The 20,276-nt window shown below is 46.7% G+C and overlaps 1 protein-coding gene across 1 annotated transcript in view; it reads right to left on the bottom strand.

The window, feature by feature from the left end:
* The window catches only part of LOC147121280 (polyphosphatidylinositol phosphatase SYNJ2-like), a 263,000-nt gene that overhangs the window by 88,171 nt on the left and 154,553 nt on the right, over window positions 1–20,276 (bottom strand). Inside the window, exons 11-12 of the mRNA XM_085981525.1 lie at window positions 10,689–10,845; window positions 10,303–10,494 (exon numbers count right to left, since the gene is read on the bottom strand). Coding sequence (XP_085837651.1) covers window positions 10,303–10,494; window positions 10,689–10,845 — 349 coding nt within the window. The remainder of the gene's footprint in view (window positions 1–10,302; window positions 10,495–10,688; window positions 10,846–20,276) is intronic.

Below are 20,276 nucleotides of genomic sequence, written 5' to 3'. Positions count from 1 at the left end.
TGGGGTCCTCATTCTGGTGAACCTCCTCTGTACCCTTTCCAAGGCCTTGACATCCTTCCTAAAGTATGGCACCCAGAATTGTACACAATACTCCAACTGAAGCTTAACCAGTGATTTGCAAAGGTTTAACATGATTTCCTTGCTTTTGTATTCAATGCCCCTATTTACAAAGCCAAGTATCCCATTCGCTTCCTTAACCGCTTTATGAACTTTCCCTGCCACCTTCAAAGATTTGTGAATATGCACCCCCAGGTCCTTCTGCTGTTGCACACCCTTCAAAATAGTACCATTTAGATTATACTGCCTCTCCATGTTCCTCCCAAAGTTCATCGCTTCACACCGATTCATATTAAATGGTATTTAAAAAAAATTTGTTCATGCAATCTGGGCGTCGCTGGCAAGACCAGCATTTATTGCCCATCTCTAATTGTCCGAGAAGGTGGTGGTGAGCCGCCTTCTTGAACCGCTGCAGTCCGTTTGCTGAAGGTACTCCCACAGTGCTGTTAGGGAGGATTTTGACCCAGCAACAATGAAGGATCGGCGATATACTTCCAAGTCAGGATGGTGTGTGACTTGGAGGGAAACTTGGAGGTGGTGGTGTTCCCATGTGCCTAGCGCCCTTGTCCTTCTAGGTGGAAGAGGTCGCGGGATTGGGAGGTGCTGCCGAAGAAGCCTTGGCAAGTTGCTGCAGTGCATCTTATAGATAGTACACACTGTAGCCATGGTACGCCAGTGGTGGAGGGAGTGAATGTTTAAGGTGGTGGATGGGGTGCCAATCAAGCGGGCTGCTTTGTCCTGGATGATGTCGAGTTTCTTGAGTGTTGTTGGAGCTGCGCTCATCCATGATGCGCGTGCATCTTGGACGCCATTTTTGGGACCTTGGGTGGCCACGTAGTGCCTGAAAAACGTGCGCTACGTGGCCCAATTTAGCCTCCACTGCGTTGACAAGGCAGGATTTTTTTTTAAATTGAATTGACCTGGCCTCTCCCTATCATTGTGTAACAATCATGTCAGAATCAGAACATTCTGAAGGAGACAAGGGGAAAAAAAATTGTGTAGCATCAGGTTTATCCATAAAATAATTATTGGGTACCAGCAAGGTTTCACAATAGCAGAAGCAAACCAATAGTGTTCCTAAATTTTAAAGGTGAAAAATTAGAACTAGAAAACCAGAGATGATTAGCCTACACCAAAATTGGGTAAAATTAATGAACATTATTTCAAGGGGTAGTTTGGAATATTAGCAGTAACTTTATAAGAAACAGCCAACATGGATTTAAAAGAGGGACATCCTCCTGCCTGACAAATCTCCTTAGGTTTCTTTGAGATCTTTGCAGATGAAGCAGATAGCTAGATCATTGGGAGTTGCACTGAAATTAATTTAAACTTTTAGAAAGCTTTTGACAAAGTTCTACCGTAAGAAATTTCTAATTAAACTAAAACTCATAGCCCTCCAAAGTAGAACAGGGGACTGGATAAGAAGTTGATCAAAAACAAGAAACCAGAGTGCACATGAAAAGTATAATATCAGACTGGGGAAGGTGCCGAGTGACGTTCCACTGAGACCAAAGCTTGAACCACTGATGTTTCTAATACACATTAATGACATGGATATTGAGATCAATGGCAGAAAATCTAGCTTGCAAAATTTTCAATTAAGAATACAGTCAAAAGACATAACATAAGATTTGCAGAAGTATTTAAATCAGTTTTACAATTAGACAAATGACAAGTGGAATTTGATAAATGTAAAGCTTTGCACATTGATGTATGTCAGGAGTATATAATGATCAACAGAAATGATTTAATTAAATTAGAAGCTGAAATTACAAACAAATTATGCTCCAGGATATGCTAATTTTTTACCATCCATTTCAAATTTCATTTGCTTTTAATGAGATATTTAATTGATTTTGCAAAACTAATAGGGCAAGTTTTATCACAGAATCAGCACAGAAGGCCATTTGACCCATCATGCCTGTGCCGGCTCTTTGAAAGAGCTACCCAATTAGTCCCACTGCCCTGCTCTTTCCCCATAGCCCTGCACATTTTCCACCTTCAAGTATTTATCCAATTCCTTTTTGAAAGTTATTATTGAATCTGCTTACATCACCCTTTCAGGCAGTGATTTACAGATCATTACAATGCGTTGCATAAAAAACAAATTTCATTATGTCGCCTCTGGTTCTTTTGCCAATTACCTTAAATCTGTGTCCTTCTGCCACTGGAAACAGTTTCTCCTTATTTAGAAACATAGGAGCAGGAGTAGGCCATTCGGCCCTTCGAGCCTACTCCGCCATTCAACGAGATTATGGCTGATCATCCAAACCCTAGCACCCGGTCCCTACACTGACAGTCATCCCACCCAAGCCCTATCCCCGTAACCCCGCGTATTTAATCCCCCTAACACTAAGGGCCAATTAAATTTTTTTTAATCATGGCCAATCAACCTAACCAGCACATCCTTGGACTGTGGGAGGAAACCGGAGCACCCGGAGGAAACCCACGCAAACACAGGGAGAATGTGCAAACTCCACACAGACAGTCACCTGAGGCCGGATTTGAACCCGGGTCCCTGGCGCTGTGAGGCAACAGTGCTAACCACTATGCCACCGTTACTTGATCAAAACCCTTCATGATTTTGAACACCTCTATTAAATCTTGCCTTAACTTTCTATGCTTCAAGGAGAACAATCCCAGCTCTTCTAGTCTCTCCATGTAACTAAAGTCTTGCGCCTCTGGTACCATTCTAGAAAGTCTCCTCTGCACCCTCTCTAAGGCCTTGAAATCATTCCTAAAGTGTGATGTCCAGAGTTGGCAACAATACTCCTGCTGGGGCCTAACCAGTGTTTTATAAAGCTTTAGCATAACTTCCATCCTTTTGTACTCTTATACCTCTATTTATAAAGCCAAATTTGCCCCCTTCAAGCATTTTTCCAATTCCCTTTTGAAAGTAATTGAATCTGCATCCACCACCCTTTCAGGCAGTGCATTCCAGATCACAATCGTCTTCTTACCTTGTCCTGCCACCTTCAAAGGCTTTTGCACGTACACCCCCCCCCGGTCTCTCTGTTCCTGCAACCCTTTTAAAATTGTACCATTTAGTTCATGTTGCTTCTCCTCATTCTTCCTAGCAAAATGAATCACTTCACACTTATCTGCATTAAATTTCATCTGCTATGTGTCTGCCCATTTCACCAGTCTGTCTACATTCTCCTGAAGTCCTGATAGTCCATTACTGTCTCAGACGAAGATCAGCCATGATCTCATTGAATGGCGGAGCAGGCTCGAAGGGCCGAATGGCCTACTCCTGTTCCTATCTCTATGTTTCTATGTCCTCCTCATTGTTTACTATATTTCCAAGCTTCGGATCATCTGCAAACTTTGAAACTTATGCCCTGTATAGCCAAGTCCTGGTCATTAATATATACTGAAAAGAGCAGTGGTCTCAACATAGCACCACTGTATACTTCCCTCCGGTCTGAAAAACAACTGCTCACCACTACTCTCTGCTTTCTGTCAGCTGTGGCTCAGTTAGTAGCACACTTGCCTCTGAGTCAGAAGGTTGTGGGTTCAAGTCCCACTCCAGGGACTTTGAAACATAAAGCTAGGCTGACGCTCCAGTGCAGTACTGAGGGAGTGCTGCACTGTTGGAGGTGCTGTCTTTCGGATGAGACGGTAAACCGAGGCCCCGTCTGCTCTCTCAGGTGGATGTAAAAGATCCCATGGCTCTAGTTCAAAGAAGAGTAGGGGAGTTATCCCTGGTGTCCTGGCCAATATTTATCCCTCAACCAATTTAACAAAAACAGATTATCTGGTCATTATCACATTGTTGTTTGTGGGAGCTTGCTGTGCGCAAATTGGCTGCCGTGTTTCCCACATTACAACAGTGACTACACTCCAAAAGTACTTCATTGGCTGTAAAGCGCTTTGAGACATCCAGTGGTCGTGAAAGATGCTATATAAATGCAAGTCTTTCTTTAGCCAATTACGTATCCACACAGCTACTGCTCCTTTAATCCCATGGGCTTCAATTTTGCTAACAAGTCCATTGTTAACAAACACCTTTTGCAAGTCCATACACACATCAACTGCACTACTCTCATCAACTCTCTCCATTACTTCATCAAAGAACTCAATCAAGTTCATCAAACATGATTTGCCTTTAACAAATCCATACCGGCTTTCATTTATCAACCCATATTTTTCCAAGTGCCAAGTAATGTTGTCCTGGATTATTGTCTCTAAAAGTTTCCCACCACCAGTGTTAGACTGACTGGCCTGTAATTGCTGGGTTTATCCCTCTCCCCTATTTTGAACAGCGGTGCAACATTTGCAATCCTCCAATCCTCTGGCATATCTAGGGAGGATTGGAAGATTGTGGGCAGAGCCTCCGCAATTTCCACCCTTACTTTCCTCAGAAACCTAGGATTCATCCCAGCTGGACCGGGTGACTTTTCTACCTTGAGGGCTGCCAACCTTTTAAATGCCTCCTCGGTTTCTTTTTTTAATCCAATCTAATTTCTCTACTACCTCCTCCTTTACTGCTACATTGGCAGCATCCTCTTCTTTAATGAATATTAACATTTTCCCAAGATTTTATTTATTATTATTGCTCTTGATTTTTTGATGGGTTGTTGGAGATTGACAGGTCTTCGAACATGATGCAAAACTCCCTCACCATAATGGTAGGTAGGTTATCCATCCCAGGCTTTTAACAATGATACAGTACTTTGCTTTGCTGAACACCTCTGTTCAGTCCGCAAGCATGTCCGAGCTTCGACTTTAATTCTCCATCCCACCCCCACTCTTACCTCTCTGTCCGCGGCCTCCTACACTGTTCCAATGATGCTCAACGCAAGCTCAAGGGACAGCACCTCATCTTTCTATTAGGCATTTTACAGCCTTAACATAAAGTTTAACAACTTTATATCTTAACCACCGCTCCCATTTTCTCGGACATCAGGTGCTGGTAATGGAGGATGGTTGCAGTAGAGCTACTGGGAGTGGGGGACGTGTGGGCTGGTGCTGGGGGTGGGATCCCCTATTGGTACATGGCTAGTGAGGTGGTCCGCACCCCTGGGGTCTACCTACCTTTCTCCACCACAATCTCGGGCCACAGGAGCCTTCTCCCCATTGCCAGATTTTTCATGCTTCCCTCCCTAACTGCTGTAACCATTTACACCTCCTCTGGACCCATCTTTTGTTTCTTTACTTGTCCCATTACCATCTACTTTTGCCTCGCACCATCATCCATTTAGTCATTTAATCTCTCCTGCCTTCCACCCTATCACAGACCTTCCCTTTTGTTCTTTCCTCTCCCCACCCCCCCGCCCTTTTCTCTGGCTCTGTACTTGCTTAAAAACTGTTCATCTCTAACATCTTCCAGTTCTGACGAAAGGTTGTGATGAAATATATGTCTTCATCAGCCCCTGTGTTTTACCTGCATTGTATTGTGTGTACCGCCCCCTTTCCCCCTATTGTGTGTATTGGCTCCGCCCCTGTCTTTTGTCATATAAAGGTCCCAAGAGCTGTATGAGTCATTCTGCCAGATGAATCCGATGTGGAATGACGTGCAATGTTCTTAGCGATTAAAAGCCTTCAGTTGAATCCTTTAACTTCTTGTCTTTGAGTTATTGATGGCACATCAATTTTAATCGCTAAAACACCAAGATGGATCGACTCCTGAAACCAGAGTGCTTGGATCTGGACCCCCATGCCACAGACGCAGCCACACAGTTCGGACATTGGTTCCAATGCTTCGAATTTTTCATCGAAACCTCAGCCACCGCCATAGCAGCCGCGACCGCCACCAGAGACGTGAAACTGGGAATCCTGCGAAACCGGGTGAGTCATCGGGTCTCCCCTCTCATCCGAGATGCCACCAGCTACGAGGATGCCTGCACCATTCTGAAGGCCCACTACGTGCGGCCAATAAACGAGGTGTACGCCAGGCATCTTCTGACTACTCGCACGCAGCGGCATGGTGAGTCACTAGAGGACTTCATGCTAAGCCTAAAAGTACTGGGCAGAGACTGTAACTGTAAGGCCGTGTCTGCCACCGTGTACACGGAGGAGCTGATCCGAGACTCCTTTATTGCGGGCCTCAGTTCAAATTACATTTGGCAGAAACTGTTTGAAAAGGAGGGACTGGACTTAAAACAGGCTATGGGCATAGCGCGATCGCTGGATATGGCCCAGAGGAACTCTGAATCCTGTTCCTCAGGCCACGCGGCCCACTCCGCCTCGTGCGCGCCGTGGGGGCCGCCATCTTGGAAGCCATCTTCACCTCCCAGGTCTCAGGCCAGCCCAGCACCATCAGAGCCCCAGCCTCCACCCAGGAGCCCCACTACTGCCGCGATGCATCGGGGCCCGAAATGCTACTTCTGCGGCCAGGACAAACACTCCAGGCATTTGTGCCCAGCGAAGGGCACCACCTGTTTTAAATGCGGGAAGAAAGGACATTTCAGTAAAGTCTGCAGAGGGAACCCCGCCTCCAACTCCGCCACCGCCGCGTGCGCGCCGTGGGGGCGGCCATCTTGTCCACCCTCATGGAGTCCACCATCTTGTCCCGACTACACGGACCCCCAGGACCCACTGGTGGCCTCAATCACAGTGGATCAATCCAGGCCGCATCCGTTGTCTAGATCGATGATGGACATAGAGGTAAACGGGAACAAGGTTAAATGCTTGATTGACTGCGGGAGCACCGAAAGCTTTATTCATCCTAGCCTGGTAAAACGACTTTCACTAACGATAGTCCCTACACAGGGCAAAATCGCCATGGCCGATAAGACTCATACCTCAAAAATTACAGGTTTCTGCGCGGTTATGTTGTCGGTAAAAGGCACTGATTACAGAGATTTTAAACTGTTGATAATGCCAGATCTCTGTGTGAGCGTGATCTTGGGTCTGGACTTCCAGTGCCACCACCGAAGTATCACGCTTACCTACGGTGGGCCCCAGCCGCCCCTCACAGTGTGCGGTCTGGCTACCCTGAAGGTCAAGCCGCCCTCTCTGTTCACCAACCTCGCACCCAACTGTCGACCCATAGCGACCAAGAGTAGGCGGTACAGCTGGGAGGACAGACGGTTCATTGCGTCTGAAGTAGAAAGACTCAAGCGGGAGGGTATCATCGAATGCAGTACCAGCCCGTGGCGCGCCCAGGTAGTAGTAGTTAAAGGTAGCGAAAAGAAGCAGATGGTGATAGATTATAGCCAGACGGTTAATCTATACACCCAACTAGACGCCTACCCTCTGCCCCGCATAGCGGATATGGTTAACCAAATTGTGCAATACCGGGTGTTTTCCACCATCGACCTAAAATCGGCATATCACCAGCTCCCCATTAGGCCGGAGGACCGTCCATACACCGCCTTCGAGGCGAACGGACGCCTCTACCACTTCCTCAGAGTCCCCTTTGGGGTAACGAATGGGGTCTCGGTCTTCCAGCGGGAGATGGACCGCATGGTCGATGAGAACCAGTTAACAGCCACCTATCCATACCTAGACAACGTCACCATCTGCGGCCACGACCAGCAAGACCACGACTTGAACCTCGCGAGATTTCTGAAAACTGCCCTCAGACTCAATCTCACCTACAACGAGGATAAGTGTGTCTTTAGCACCACATGCCTCTGTATCCTGGGCTGCGTGGTGGAAAACGGGGAAATCGGTCCGGACAACGACCGATTGCGCCCCCTACGGGAGCTACCCCTACCAAACGCTCCCAAGGCCCTGAAAAGGTGCCTGGGGTTTTTCTCCTATTACGCCCAATGGGTCCCCAATTATTCCGACAAGGCCTGTCCCCTCCTGAAATCAATGTCCTTCCCGCTCACGGCCGAGGCCCACGCCGCCTTCAACAGCATTAAACACGACATTGAGAAGGCCGCGCTGCGGGCAGTGGACGAAAACATCCCTTTCCAGGTCGAAAGCGATGCGTCCGACTTCGCTTTAGCAGCCACCCTCAACCAGGATGGGCGGCCCGTAGCCTTTTTCTCAAGAACCCTCCAAGGGCCCGAGATCAGGCACTCCTCGGTAGAGAAGGAGGCCCAGGCCATGGTGGAGGCAATGCGGCACTGGAGGCACTACCTAGCCGGCAAACGCTTCACCCTGCTTACCGACCAGCGGTCAGTAGCCTTCATGTTTAACAACAAACAGAGGGGGAAGATCAAGAACGACAAAATTCTCAGGTGGCGGATCGAACTCTCCACGTTCGAGTAAGACATAATATATAGGCCGGGGGCCCTCAACGAATCCCCCGACGCCCTATCACGAGGGATGTGTGCCAGCATCCAGGGGGACAGGCTACATGGCCTCCACAATGGCCTCTGCCACCCGGGGGTCACCCGGCTATTTCACTTTATAAAATCCCATAACCTGCCCTATTCCATCGAGGAGGTCCGGTCTATGACCAGGGACTGCCGCACCTGTGCGGAATGCAAGCCCCGTTTTTACAGGCCCGACCGAGCCCACCTGATCAAAGCTACACGGCCATTCGAGCGCCTGAGCTTAGATTTCAAGGGACCACTCCCCTCCACTGACCGCAATGTGTACTTTCTCAACATTGTGGACGAGTACTCCCGCTTCCCATTCGCCTACCCCTGCCCAGACATGACCAGTGCCACGGTTATCAAGTGCCTCGGCAGCCTGTTTTGCGCATTCGGCACCCACACTGACAGGGGGGCGTCGTTCATGAGCGACGAACTGCACCAATACCTGCTGTCGAAGGGGATAGCCACGAGTCGGACCACTAGTTATAACCCCCGGGGTAATGGGCAAGTGGAGAGGGAGAACGCGACGGTGTGGAAGGCGGTCACCTTACCACCAAGGTCTAAAGGCCTCCCTACCTCCCGCTGGCAAGAGGTCCTCCCAGACGTACTCCACTCGATAAGGTCGCTACTGTGTACTGCTACTAACGCCATTCCTCACGAGAAGATGTTTGTTTTTCCCCGCAAATCAACCTCGGGAGTGTCCCTACCTTCGTGGCTCTCCACCCCAGGGACAGTCCTATTACGGAAGCATGTGAGGGGCCACAAAACGGATCCCCTCGTGGAGGCAGTACACCTACTCCACGCAAACCCACAGAACGCGTACGTCAAGCACGCCGACGGGCGTGAGGACACCGTGTCCATAACGGACCTTGCCTCGGCAGGAAGCAACGACGACCCATCCTCACCACCCCCAGAAGAACCTCCACCATCCCCAGAGGTATCCTCACCACCCCCAGAAGTACCTGCAACACCCCCAGCACATGGGTATGCTCAGGAGGGCACCACGGACTCCCGGTCGGAACCCGAGGTACTGTTGCGACGTTCAGGAAGGGCTATCACACCCCCGGACAGACTAAATCTGTAGAAGGGGTGAATGTGATGAAATATATGTCTTCATCAGCCCCTGTGTTTTACCTGCATTGTATTGTGTGTACCGCCCCCTTTTCCCCTATTGTGTGTATTGGCTCCGCCCCTGTCTTTTGTCATATAAAGGTCTCAAGAGCTGTACGAGTCATTCTGCCAGACGAATCCGATGTGGAATGACATGCAATGTTCTTAGCGATTAAAAGCCTTCAGTTGAATCCTTTAACTTCTTGTCTTTGAGTTATTGATGGCACATCAGTTATCAAGCTGAAACGTTAACTCTGTTTCTCTCTCCATTGATGCTGCCTGACCTGCTGAAGGTTTTCCAACATTTTCTGTTTTTATTTCAGATTTCTAGCATCTGCAGTATTTTGGTTTTGTTTTAACAATGATACTCTGTCACCAGCTGCAAAAGATTTGCACAGTAGCAGGGTGACTTCAGCTTTTTCCTCCCTTGTTATGGGGACATTCGAGGTGCCCATGTCTCCTGAAAGCATGTCTAAAATAGGAAATCACCAAATGGAGAATTGCTGCTCAAATCTTCGTGCCTTGTACCACAATGCATTGGAGCTTCACATGTTGCAGCACGGTGCCAACCTAAAATTTACTACTTTTGAGAATACACAGTTCCGACCCTCAGCATTAAGGGGATGTTGTTATTCTGAGTTCGCTAGCTCAGTCCTCTCTAGTGTTGCAGCACATGTTTCTGTACCAGCTACGTCCTTCATTGTATTGCTTCTGTCTGTCTGTATTTCTAGGCACTCAATCACTTAAATCTGAAATTCCTGATAAATATATCTGTATAATGATTGAGTTAAGTAGTTTGCAGAGTACTTATATCTGACAATTTAAATAAATTGTAACATTAATTCTGTGAATGAAGAGTTCAGAATACTGAACATATTCAGGTAAGTACAAGTTTGAAAAGTGAAGTTCTGCAGCTTACCCTGGAATTTGGGTATTTCGCTCTGTTTGAAAGCATCAAGTAACCATCTACTGAGTTCCACAATACTGAGCACGTTGCTTCTGAACTGTTTACCACCATTTACATTCCAGGTCCCCATGCTGATGCGAGCACACTTGACATTGGTGTATTCTACCTGGCGTTCACACATAGCTTGCAAAATCCCAGGAGGTGCTGTAGGACAATTAGAAATCCATTATCATTTCATATTACTGACCTTTGATTAAAGTACAGGACATCACCATGGGTGAAAAGAGCAGGAGAGAAGTCAAGATACATTAATGACAGGAGTTTCACACTCTTGAAAGTCCTGGGAAAGAACAGGTAGGAAACAGTGTGATGAGTCTGTCATGAACATGGCTACTTACTGAAAATTGCACTGCTGTCCATCAGCACCCTCGCCTTATCTGCATAATCTTCACTGTAAAAGTCCCCCATGAGAAGCAAATCAATAGCTTCCTGTTTAGCTCCATCAAAGAAATTGGCCTGGATCGTTCTGGTCATAGAGCGTGCTCCATCCTTTACCTTGACAAACACAAATACTTTATTAATGGAGTTTATAGCAACAGTTTCATCCTAATCCAATTTCCACAGTTCCTAACCTTTCAGGTGTCAGCTTGGCTCAGTTGGTAGCACTCTCAGCTGAATCCGAAGTTTACGGGATCACACCACAGACCTGAAGGCATAATCTAGATGCAATACCGAGGGACAGTTGCACTGTTGGAGGTGCCATCTTTTGAATGAGACTAAGGCTGTGTCTGCCTGCTCAAGTGGATGCAAAAGATCCCATGGCACTATTGGAAGAGGAGGAGGGAGTTCCCCCAGTGTCCTGACCAATAATCCTCCCTCAACCAACATCACCAAAAAATGATTATCTTTCATTTGCTGTTTGTAGCAACTTGCTGTGCTGTGGTCACCTACATAAAAAGTGACTACATTTCAAAAAGTGTAGTCATAAAGTGCTTTAGGCAACTTGAAGATGTAATAAGATATTATATAAACACACAATCTTTCATTCATTGTCAGAAATGATCCATAATCCTCAATAATGAAGATTCAATTACTACATACATATAGGGGGCGTTTTGGATTCACTTAGACATCAATTTTGCCTTTAAAAGGCCCAAAATTCATATACCATTAACAGATTACCAAGTGATGCATATAAACCATCACACCATCAGGGATCAGTCATTGGCCCCAATATTAACGCGGAGACGGGAAAGGAGAGCGGGGGACCAGATAGCATGGGGTTAAACGTGCAACATCATGGGAATATCTGATTTCAACAGAGATGCCTCGCTTTCACTTTACTTCCGGGTTTCATATCTCCGCTGTGCGTGAGTGGCCATGACACAGACACGCATGACGCGATTTTCCCTCAACTATTTAAAGGCCCAACTTCAGAGATGAAATGGAGGAGGTGGTTTGCAGGGTTGAGTGCGAGAAGAGGAAAGGCTGCTCCCAGATTATCTGATGTGTCTCTGGATGTGCTGCTGGGGGCAGTAAGGAGCAGGAGGGTGGTGCTGTTCCCAACCGGTGGGGAAAAAAACCTGCTGCCACCACCAAGGAGGCCTGGCTGGAGGTGCCAGAGGAGGTCAGAAGCAGGAGTGTGACCCCTAGGTCATGGATTCAGTGCTGTAAGAGGTTCAATGTCCTGACCAGGTCAGGAAAGGTGAGCTTACCCAGATCCTGCACTGCATCCCCCCTCACTTTGTCGTGTCAGTCCTACTCCATTCACGCCACTCCTCAGCCCCACATAATTCTCATCAAAACCAATCAGACAGAGTCAATGCACCTACCGTCACCCTCACTGCTTGGCATGCTTACCTCCTGTTTTCTCCCTCCACCAGTGCCAGTGACCTCAATCCTCATATGACCGCAGTCACCTCCAAGCACTCTCATCACACGTCCTGAAATGCCACCATTAGCACAATCCTAAGGTAGGTGCCTGATTCTCACCTTCACCGTTTGCACTGCATCCGTTGGATGTACACATTCCTCAGATCCACTCATAGGTATGTTGTGCCACACTTGCAGAAGACAGCGCAAAATGCCAGAGAGGGCGAGGACCCCAAATAATTGTAGAGATTTCTCTGACGGAGGAGGGACTTGACATCAGCAGGATATCAAGCTCCCTTAGTGTTGGCAATAGTGAGGCTGGCGGCCCAGTGGAGAAGGATAACGGGCCAGAAATTGGTGAACGGGGCTTGCCGCGCGTGCAAGCCCCGTATATGCACTTACCCCGCGCTACTGCCGATCAGCTCCAGGGACGCCTGGACTTGGTGTTTGAAAAAAAAGAATCCCGGGCAGCGTATGACGTCACGCCGCCCAGGAGTGCAGCCAGCGCGAAGCCAGGAGCGTGCAGTGCAAGTGAGACACGCCCCTTGAGGTCTCAGTTTCACTGGACACGCCCCCAATGTTTCTGTCAAGCTGCTAAGCATTTTTACATGCAAAGCAGCAGTTTAAATAGGTTTTTGGAAGTTTTTTGAAGATTTTGGTAACTTTTATAAACTTTTTTAAATGTTTACATTATTTTGAGTAATCTGAAGTAGTTTTAAAGAGAATTAAAGCAATTTAAAGACTTTTAAAAGCCCTAAAAGAATTTTTTAAATTCCATTTATTTATTTAGCAATGTCGTCGTCATACGTGTCTTCACACTGTTCCCTTTGGGGAACTGTATGAAGTGGTGGAAGGATTTATGGCCATGATTAACGCTCATTCAGTGACCGTAACCATCTTTGAACCAGCCATTAGGGCGGTTAGTCCTATGGCGGGAGGGTTTTACGGGCTCCCACAAGCTATACAAGGAGGGGGGGGCCACCCACACCCACGGACGCAAATATCCCACTGGATGTCAACCCAGAATTTAGAGCCGGAGCTCCGACTCCACTTGCCGGGACTGTCTGGAGCGGGGTTCGAAACCCTACCCTGATCTGGCCCAGCGGCGGGGATCCTACCGCTATGACAAAGGCCCAATCCGATTAGCAACGTGAAATGGCAGCATAGGGCTCCAGTCACGGGGAGGGAAAAGGCGCAGGAAACGTATGGGTGTCACCTTTTGTGTGGAGTGGGCCTTTTGCGTAGCAGTAAGCATCCCCGCCGCTGGGCCAGAAGGAGTAGGGTTTTGAACCCCACTCCAGACAGTCCCGGCAAGTGGAGTCAGAGCTCCAACTTTAAATTCTGGGTGGACATCCAGCGGGATACTTGCGTCCATGGGTGTTGGTGGCCCCCCCCCCCTCAGATGGGTTGTGGGAGCCCGTAAAACCCTCCCGCCATAGGACTAACCACCCTAATGGCTGGTTCAAAGATGGTTACGGTCACGGAATGAGCGTTAATCACGGCCATAAATCCTTCCACCACTTCATACAGTTCCCCAAAGGGAACAGTGTGAGGATACGTACGATGATGACCTCTTGCGCAATGCACCTCCTTGGACCCTCAGTCGCAGATGCGAGGGGGCAAGTCGTGCAATTGTTAAATTTTTCATTTTATTGACATGTAAAATGTTGGCCCAGTAATTCCCTTCCAAATGCGCGAGTACGGTCGGGGTACTTACGCATCTGGCCGGATGAAATGCCAGTTTTCAGCATGCACAGTGCATGTGGGGAAAACCGGCATTTCCTGTCCTCTGAATGAAGGGGTTCAGAGGCAGAACGCGTGCGACTGCACAGGCAGCGCGTGCGCAGTATAATTCGCCGCTTTCATTAATGCTTTCAGTGAGGTCAAGTCATTACAACTTACACATGAAAAAAGCATGGGTACAGTTGCTCCAGAGGCTGCGGAGGAAGATATTTATTATCGTGGAGCTTCTGAAAGTATGTATGTCTGTATATATTCCTTTGCGTGTTATGTATATATTCCTTTACTTATGTGTATGAATGTATTATTTAATTATGACTTTCAGAGAAAGTAACTTATTGGAAAATCATAATTAAAAACATACATTCATACACATTAGTAAAGGAATATAAAACATACATACATATACGTAAAGGAATATATGTGGACATATATACATAACTCATTCTCACATTCCATTCACACAGCCACAATTGCTCCTTCTACCTACCGTTCTGAAAACCCTTTTAAAAAAAAAAAAAAAAAAAAATTTAACTTTAAAACTTACTTAAAATTTCTTAAAATAACTTCCCTCCCTTTCCCAAACAAAAATATTGCATTTCAGAAGCTCCACGATAAAATATATCTTCCTCCGCAGCCAATGAACAACTTTACACTTGCTTTTTTCAAGTGTAACTTCTAAGGACTTACCCTCACTGAATCCATCATTGAAATCCACAAAGTTCACTGCGCAAGCGCTGCCTGTGCAGTCGCACGCGCTGTGAATAGACCTCGGGTCTGGAAATGCCGGCGTTCCCCGCATGCGCTGTTCCTGCTGAACGCCGGCATTTCCAACGGCCAAATGCGTGAGTACCCCGACCGTACTCACGCTTCTGGCCGCGAATTTCTGGCCCAACAAGATTAAACTTTCATACTCGCATCTCCCACAAAGCAACTTCACTTTCAGTGGACCTCAGAACATTAACAACCCTTATGAAGTGTTTCATTTGAAGATCAGCATTTTCAAAGTGCTATCCCTTTCTTCTCTCCTCCTTAGGACGATCAAGAGCCCCTGATGGGAGAGGATGAAGTCTTCTCAGAGGAGCCGATACCTTCTGAGGCTGCACCATCACATGACAAAAGTGTAGCAGGTACCAACACAGATACCGGCAGCTCAGCTGGTCCACACAGATATGTAGATGGGACTACACTTGGTTAATCTCACGGCACAAGTGAGCAAGAGCAGAGAATGGCAGAAGGGACAGCTGATGAGATTACGCGTCAGAGAGCGCCATCTTCTCCAAGCTCCGCTGATCATGACAGAGATGCAGAACCCCTGGGGCCAGCACTGAAAAGGAGAATGCTGGTTGCACAACAGGAACTGACGGAGGTACCGGCAGGCCTGCCAGGCACACTGTCCATGGTGGCAGAGAGCCTGGAGTCATCCAACTCGAAAGTAAATGGGGTGATGACGTAAGGCTTTTCAACTCTGTAATCCATCATGGAGCGTGTAGCAAGCTCTATGGAAATTGTAGTCAGCTGCTCATGAGTCAGTGCTGATAGCCGTCATGTCCTGCATGCAGACTCAAAAGGTGGCTTGCAGACTCTGGCCACAAGTGCCTCGACCAGTCTTAACGAGATCGTAGACAGACTAGATCGGGGCTTCCAAGGCATCACTGATTTCCACAACTCTGTTCTCTCACAGACAGGCAGGACTGATGGGTCACTGCTCTAGGGGAGGGAGGAAGCCGGAATGGGCGAGGCAAGTGCAGACAATTCTTAGAACATCTCCTCCATTCTCACCCCCTCAACTAATACCCGACATGGTGCCTCCACTCCAGCTGGTCCACACTGCCCCTGCAAAAGTGCAGGAGAAGCAGTCAAGGGCAGGGCCCTCACAGGATCCAAAACCCAGAAGTCGTCAGCCAAGAGCAACTCAGGACACTGAGAAAGGTGAACAGCAGCCTTCCACCATCTCTACCAAAGCCACAGGGGCAGAACGACGTAGAAGTGGTAGGCATATGAAGAGAAAGAATATATAGATCAAACACATGGATGTCACATTTTATTTGTTAATCCAATTAATTTGCTCACTATTAAACGTTTATTACTCATACCATTCCCATGTATCCCATGATTGAATGCAGACTTCACAGTCAAATTTCAATTTAATGGGTGTGGAAGGTGGAGAAATGATTTGAATCTCATAAGTCGGGGGATGTTGGACTAGTTCATTGAGGGTTACATGACTGCTTGTGCAAGTGGGTATGGTTGGTGGGGTGACAATGGTGTCGTTGACATTGGTCTAACTGAACCTATGTGCTACTGAAGCATCCCTTGCATCACGGGCAGAAATATAATCTGGTGGTCGTGTATCTGGGTCCCCATCATCTCTATTATCATTGTTCTCCTCATCCAATGAGGAATTAGGAGTGCCTTCTTCACATAGACATAGAAGATAGGAGCAGGAGTAGGCCATTCGGCCCTTCGAGCCTGCTCCGCCATTCAATGAGATCATGGCTGATCATCCAAATTCAGTACCCTGTCCCTGCCTTCTCCCCATATCCCTTGATCCCTTTAGCCTCAAGAAATATATCCAATTCTTTCTTGAATATATTTAATGAACTGGCCTCCACTGCCCTCTGTGGCAGAGAATTCCACAGGTTCACCACTCTCTGGGTGAAGAAATTCCTCCTCATTTCAATCCTAAATGGCTTACCCCTTATCCTTAGACTATGACCCCTGATTCTGGACTCCCCGGCCATCAGAAACATCCTTCCTGCATCTAGTCTGTCCAGGCCTGACAGAATTTTATAGGTTTCGATGAGATCCCCTCTCAATCTTCTAAACTCCAGTGAGTATAAGCCCAATCGACACAATCTCTCCTCATACATCATTCCTGCCATCCCAGGTATCAGCCTGGTGAATCTTCGCTGCACTCCTTCCATGGCAAGAACGTCCTTCCTCAGGTAAGGCGACCAAAACTGCACACAATACTCAAGGTGTGGTCTCACCAAGGCCCTGTACAACTGCAGCAAGACATCCTTGTTCCTGTACTCGAACCCTCTTGCTACGAAGGCCAACATACCATTTGCCTTCTTAACCGCCTGCTGCACCTGCATGCTTACCTTCAGCGACTGGTGCACAAGAACACCCAGGTCTCTTTGCACTTCCCCTTCTCCCAATCTATTGCCATTCAAATAATAATCTGCCTTCCTGTTTTTGCCACCAAAGTGGATAACCTCACATTTATCCACATTATAGTGCATTTGCCATGTTTCTGCCCAATTACCCAACCTGTCCAAATCATACTGGAGTTTCACGACATCCTCCTCACAGCTTACCCTCCCACCCAGCTTTGTGTCGTCTGCAAATTTGGAGATATTACATCCAATTCCCTCGTCCAGATCATTAATATATATTGTGAACAGCTGGGGTCCAAGGACCGATCCTTGCGGTACCCCACTAGTCACTGTCTGCCACTCGGAAAACGACCCGTTTATTCCAACTCTTTGCTTTCTGTCCGTCAACCAGTTCTCTATCCACTGGTTCTCCCTTACCTATTTTACCAGTTACATCCTCAAAAAATTCCAGTAGATTAGTCAAGCATGATTTACCTTTTGTAAATCTATGTTGACTTTGTCTGATCCTGTCACTGCTTTCCAAGTGCTCTGCTATTACATCTTTTATAATAGATCTAGCATTTTCCCCACTACCGATGTCAGGCTTACCGGTCTATAATTCCCTGCTTTTTCTCTACCACCTTTTTTGAATAGTGGGGTAACATTAGCTACCCTCCAATCCATGGGTACTGTTCCAGAGTCTATCGAGTTCTGGAAGATGACCAGCAATGCATCTACTATTTCTACGGCCACTTCCTTAAGTACCCTGGGATGTAGATTATCAGGCCCTGGGGATTTATCGGCCTTCAGTCCCATCAATTTTCCTAACACCATTTCCCTACAAATACTGATTTCTTTCAGTTCCACCCTTTCATCAGACCCTATGTTCCCCGGCATCTCTGGGAGGTTATTTGTGTCCTCCTTTGTGAAGACAGAACCAAAGTATGTATTTAGTTGGTCAGCCATTTCTTTGTTTCCCATTATAAATTCCCCTGATTCTGACTGCAAGGGACCTACGCTTGACTTCACCAATCTTTTTCTCTTCACATATCTATAAAAGCTTTTACAGTCAGTTTTTATGTTCCCTGCCAGCTTACTCTCATATTCTATTTTCCCTTTCTTAATTAAGAACATAAGAAATAGGAGCAGGAATAGGCCAATCGGCCCCTCGAGCCTGCTCCGCCATTCAATAAGATCATGGCTGATCTGATCCTAACCGCCAATCCACTATCACAGAACCATCTCCTGAATCTAACAGAATTAGACACACGAAATAGGAGCAGGATCAGGCTACACGGCCCCTGGGCCCGCTCCGCTACCCACAGGGCCATGACCAATCCGAACCTAGACTCATGTCCAAATTCCTGCCCGCTCCCCGTAACCCTTAATTCCCTTTACTTCTAGGAAACTGTCTATTTCTGTTTTAAATTTATGTAATGATGTAGCTTCTACAGCTTTTTGGGGCAGCATATTCCATGGACCTACCACCCTCTGAGTGAAGTAGTTCCTCCTCATCTCAGTTTTGAAAGAGCAGCCCCTTATTCTAAGACTATGCCCCCTAGTTCTAGTTTCACCCATCATCGGGAACATCTTCCCCGCATCCACCCGATCCGACCCCTTCACAATCTTATATGTTTCAATAAGATCGCCTCTCATTCTTCTGAACTCCAATGAGTAGAGTCCCAATCTACTCAACCTCTCCTCATATGTCCATCCCCTCATCCCCGGGATTAACCGAGTGAACCTTCTTTGTACTGACTCGAGAGCAAGTTATGTCCTTTCTTAAGTATGGACACCAAAACTGTACGCAGTATTCCAGGTGCGGCCTCACCAATACCTTGTACAACTGAAGCAATACCTCCCTATTTTTATATTCTATCCCCCTAGCAATGAAAGCCAACATTCCATTGGCCTTCTTAATCACTTGCTGCACCTGCATACTAACCTTCTGAGTTTCGTGCACCAGGACCCCCAGATCCCTTTGTACTTCAGTACTTTCCAGTTTCTTGCCATTAAGATAATAACTTGCTCTACGATTTTTCCTGCCAAAGTGCATAACCTCACACTTTCCAGTATTGTATTCCATCTGCCAAATCTCTGCCCACTTACTTAGCCTGTCGATGTCCCCTTGCAGGTTTTTTATGTCCTCCTCACTCACTACTTTCCCTCCCATTTTAGTATCATCTGCAAACTTTGATATGTTACACTCGGTCCCCTCCTCCAAATCGTTAATATAGATTGTAAAGAGTTGGGGACCCAGCACTGACCCCTGCGGAACACCACTAGTTACTGATTGCCAGTCTGAGAATGAACCATTTATCCCAACTCTCTGCCTTCTGTTAGATAGCCAATCCTCTATCCATGCCAGAATATTACTCCCAATCCCGTGATTTTTTATCTTAAGCAATAATCTTTTGTGTGGCACCTTGTCAAATGCCTTTTGGAAGTCTAAATACACTACGTCCACTGGTTCCCCTTTATCCACCCTATACGTTACTTCCTCAAAGAACGCCAGCAAATTTGTCAAACATGACTTCCCCTTCATAAAACCATGCTGACTTTGTCCTATTAAATTATGATTATCCAAATGTCCTGTTACTGTCTCCTTAATAATGGACTCCAAAATTTTACCTACCACAGATGTTAGGCTAACCGGTCTATAGTTTCCAGCCTTCTGTCTACTGCCCTTTTTAAATAAGGGTGTTACATTAGCAGTTTTCCAGTCTGCCGGGACCTTTGCCGAGTCCAGGGAGTTTTGGAAAATTATTACCAATGCATCCACAATCCCTACCGCCACTTCCCTCAAGACCCTAGGATGTAAGCCATCAGGTCCAGGTGATTTATCCGCCTTGAGTCCCATTATTTTACCGAGTACCACTTCCTTAGTGATTTTGATCGTGTTTAGCTCCTCCCCCCCTTTAGCCCCCTGTTTGTCCAGTGTTGGGATATTCTTAGTGTCTTCTACTGTAAAGACTGATGTAAAATATTCATTCAGTGTTTTTGCCATCTCCACATTTCCCACCATTAATTTCCCGGTCTCATCCTCTAAGGGACCAAGATTTACTTTAGCCACCCTTTTTCTTTTCATATAACTATAAAAACTCTTACTATCTGTTTTTATATTTTTTGCTAATTTACTTTCATAATCTATCTTCCCTTTCTTAATCAATCTTTTTGTTATTTTTTGCTGTCTTTTAAAGTTTTCCCAATCCTCTATCCTCCCACTAGATTTGGCTACCTTATATGCCCTTGTTTTTAGTCGAATACTATCCT

The sequence above is a fragment of the Somniosus microcephalus genome, chromosome 3 (assembly GCF_052327205.1).
Source record: "Somniosus microcephalus isolate GS21.2 chromosome 3, FLI_Smic_1.0, whole genome shotgun sequence".
In the NCBI taxonomy this organism is placed as follows: domain Eukaryota; kingdom Metazoa; phylum Chordata; class Chondrichthyes; order Squaliformes; family Somniosidae; genus Somniosus; species Somniosus microcephalus.
The sequence above is the reverse complement of the archived record's forward strand: the minus strand, read 5'-3'. Positions and strand labels throughout refer to the sequence as shown.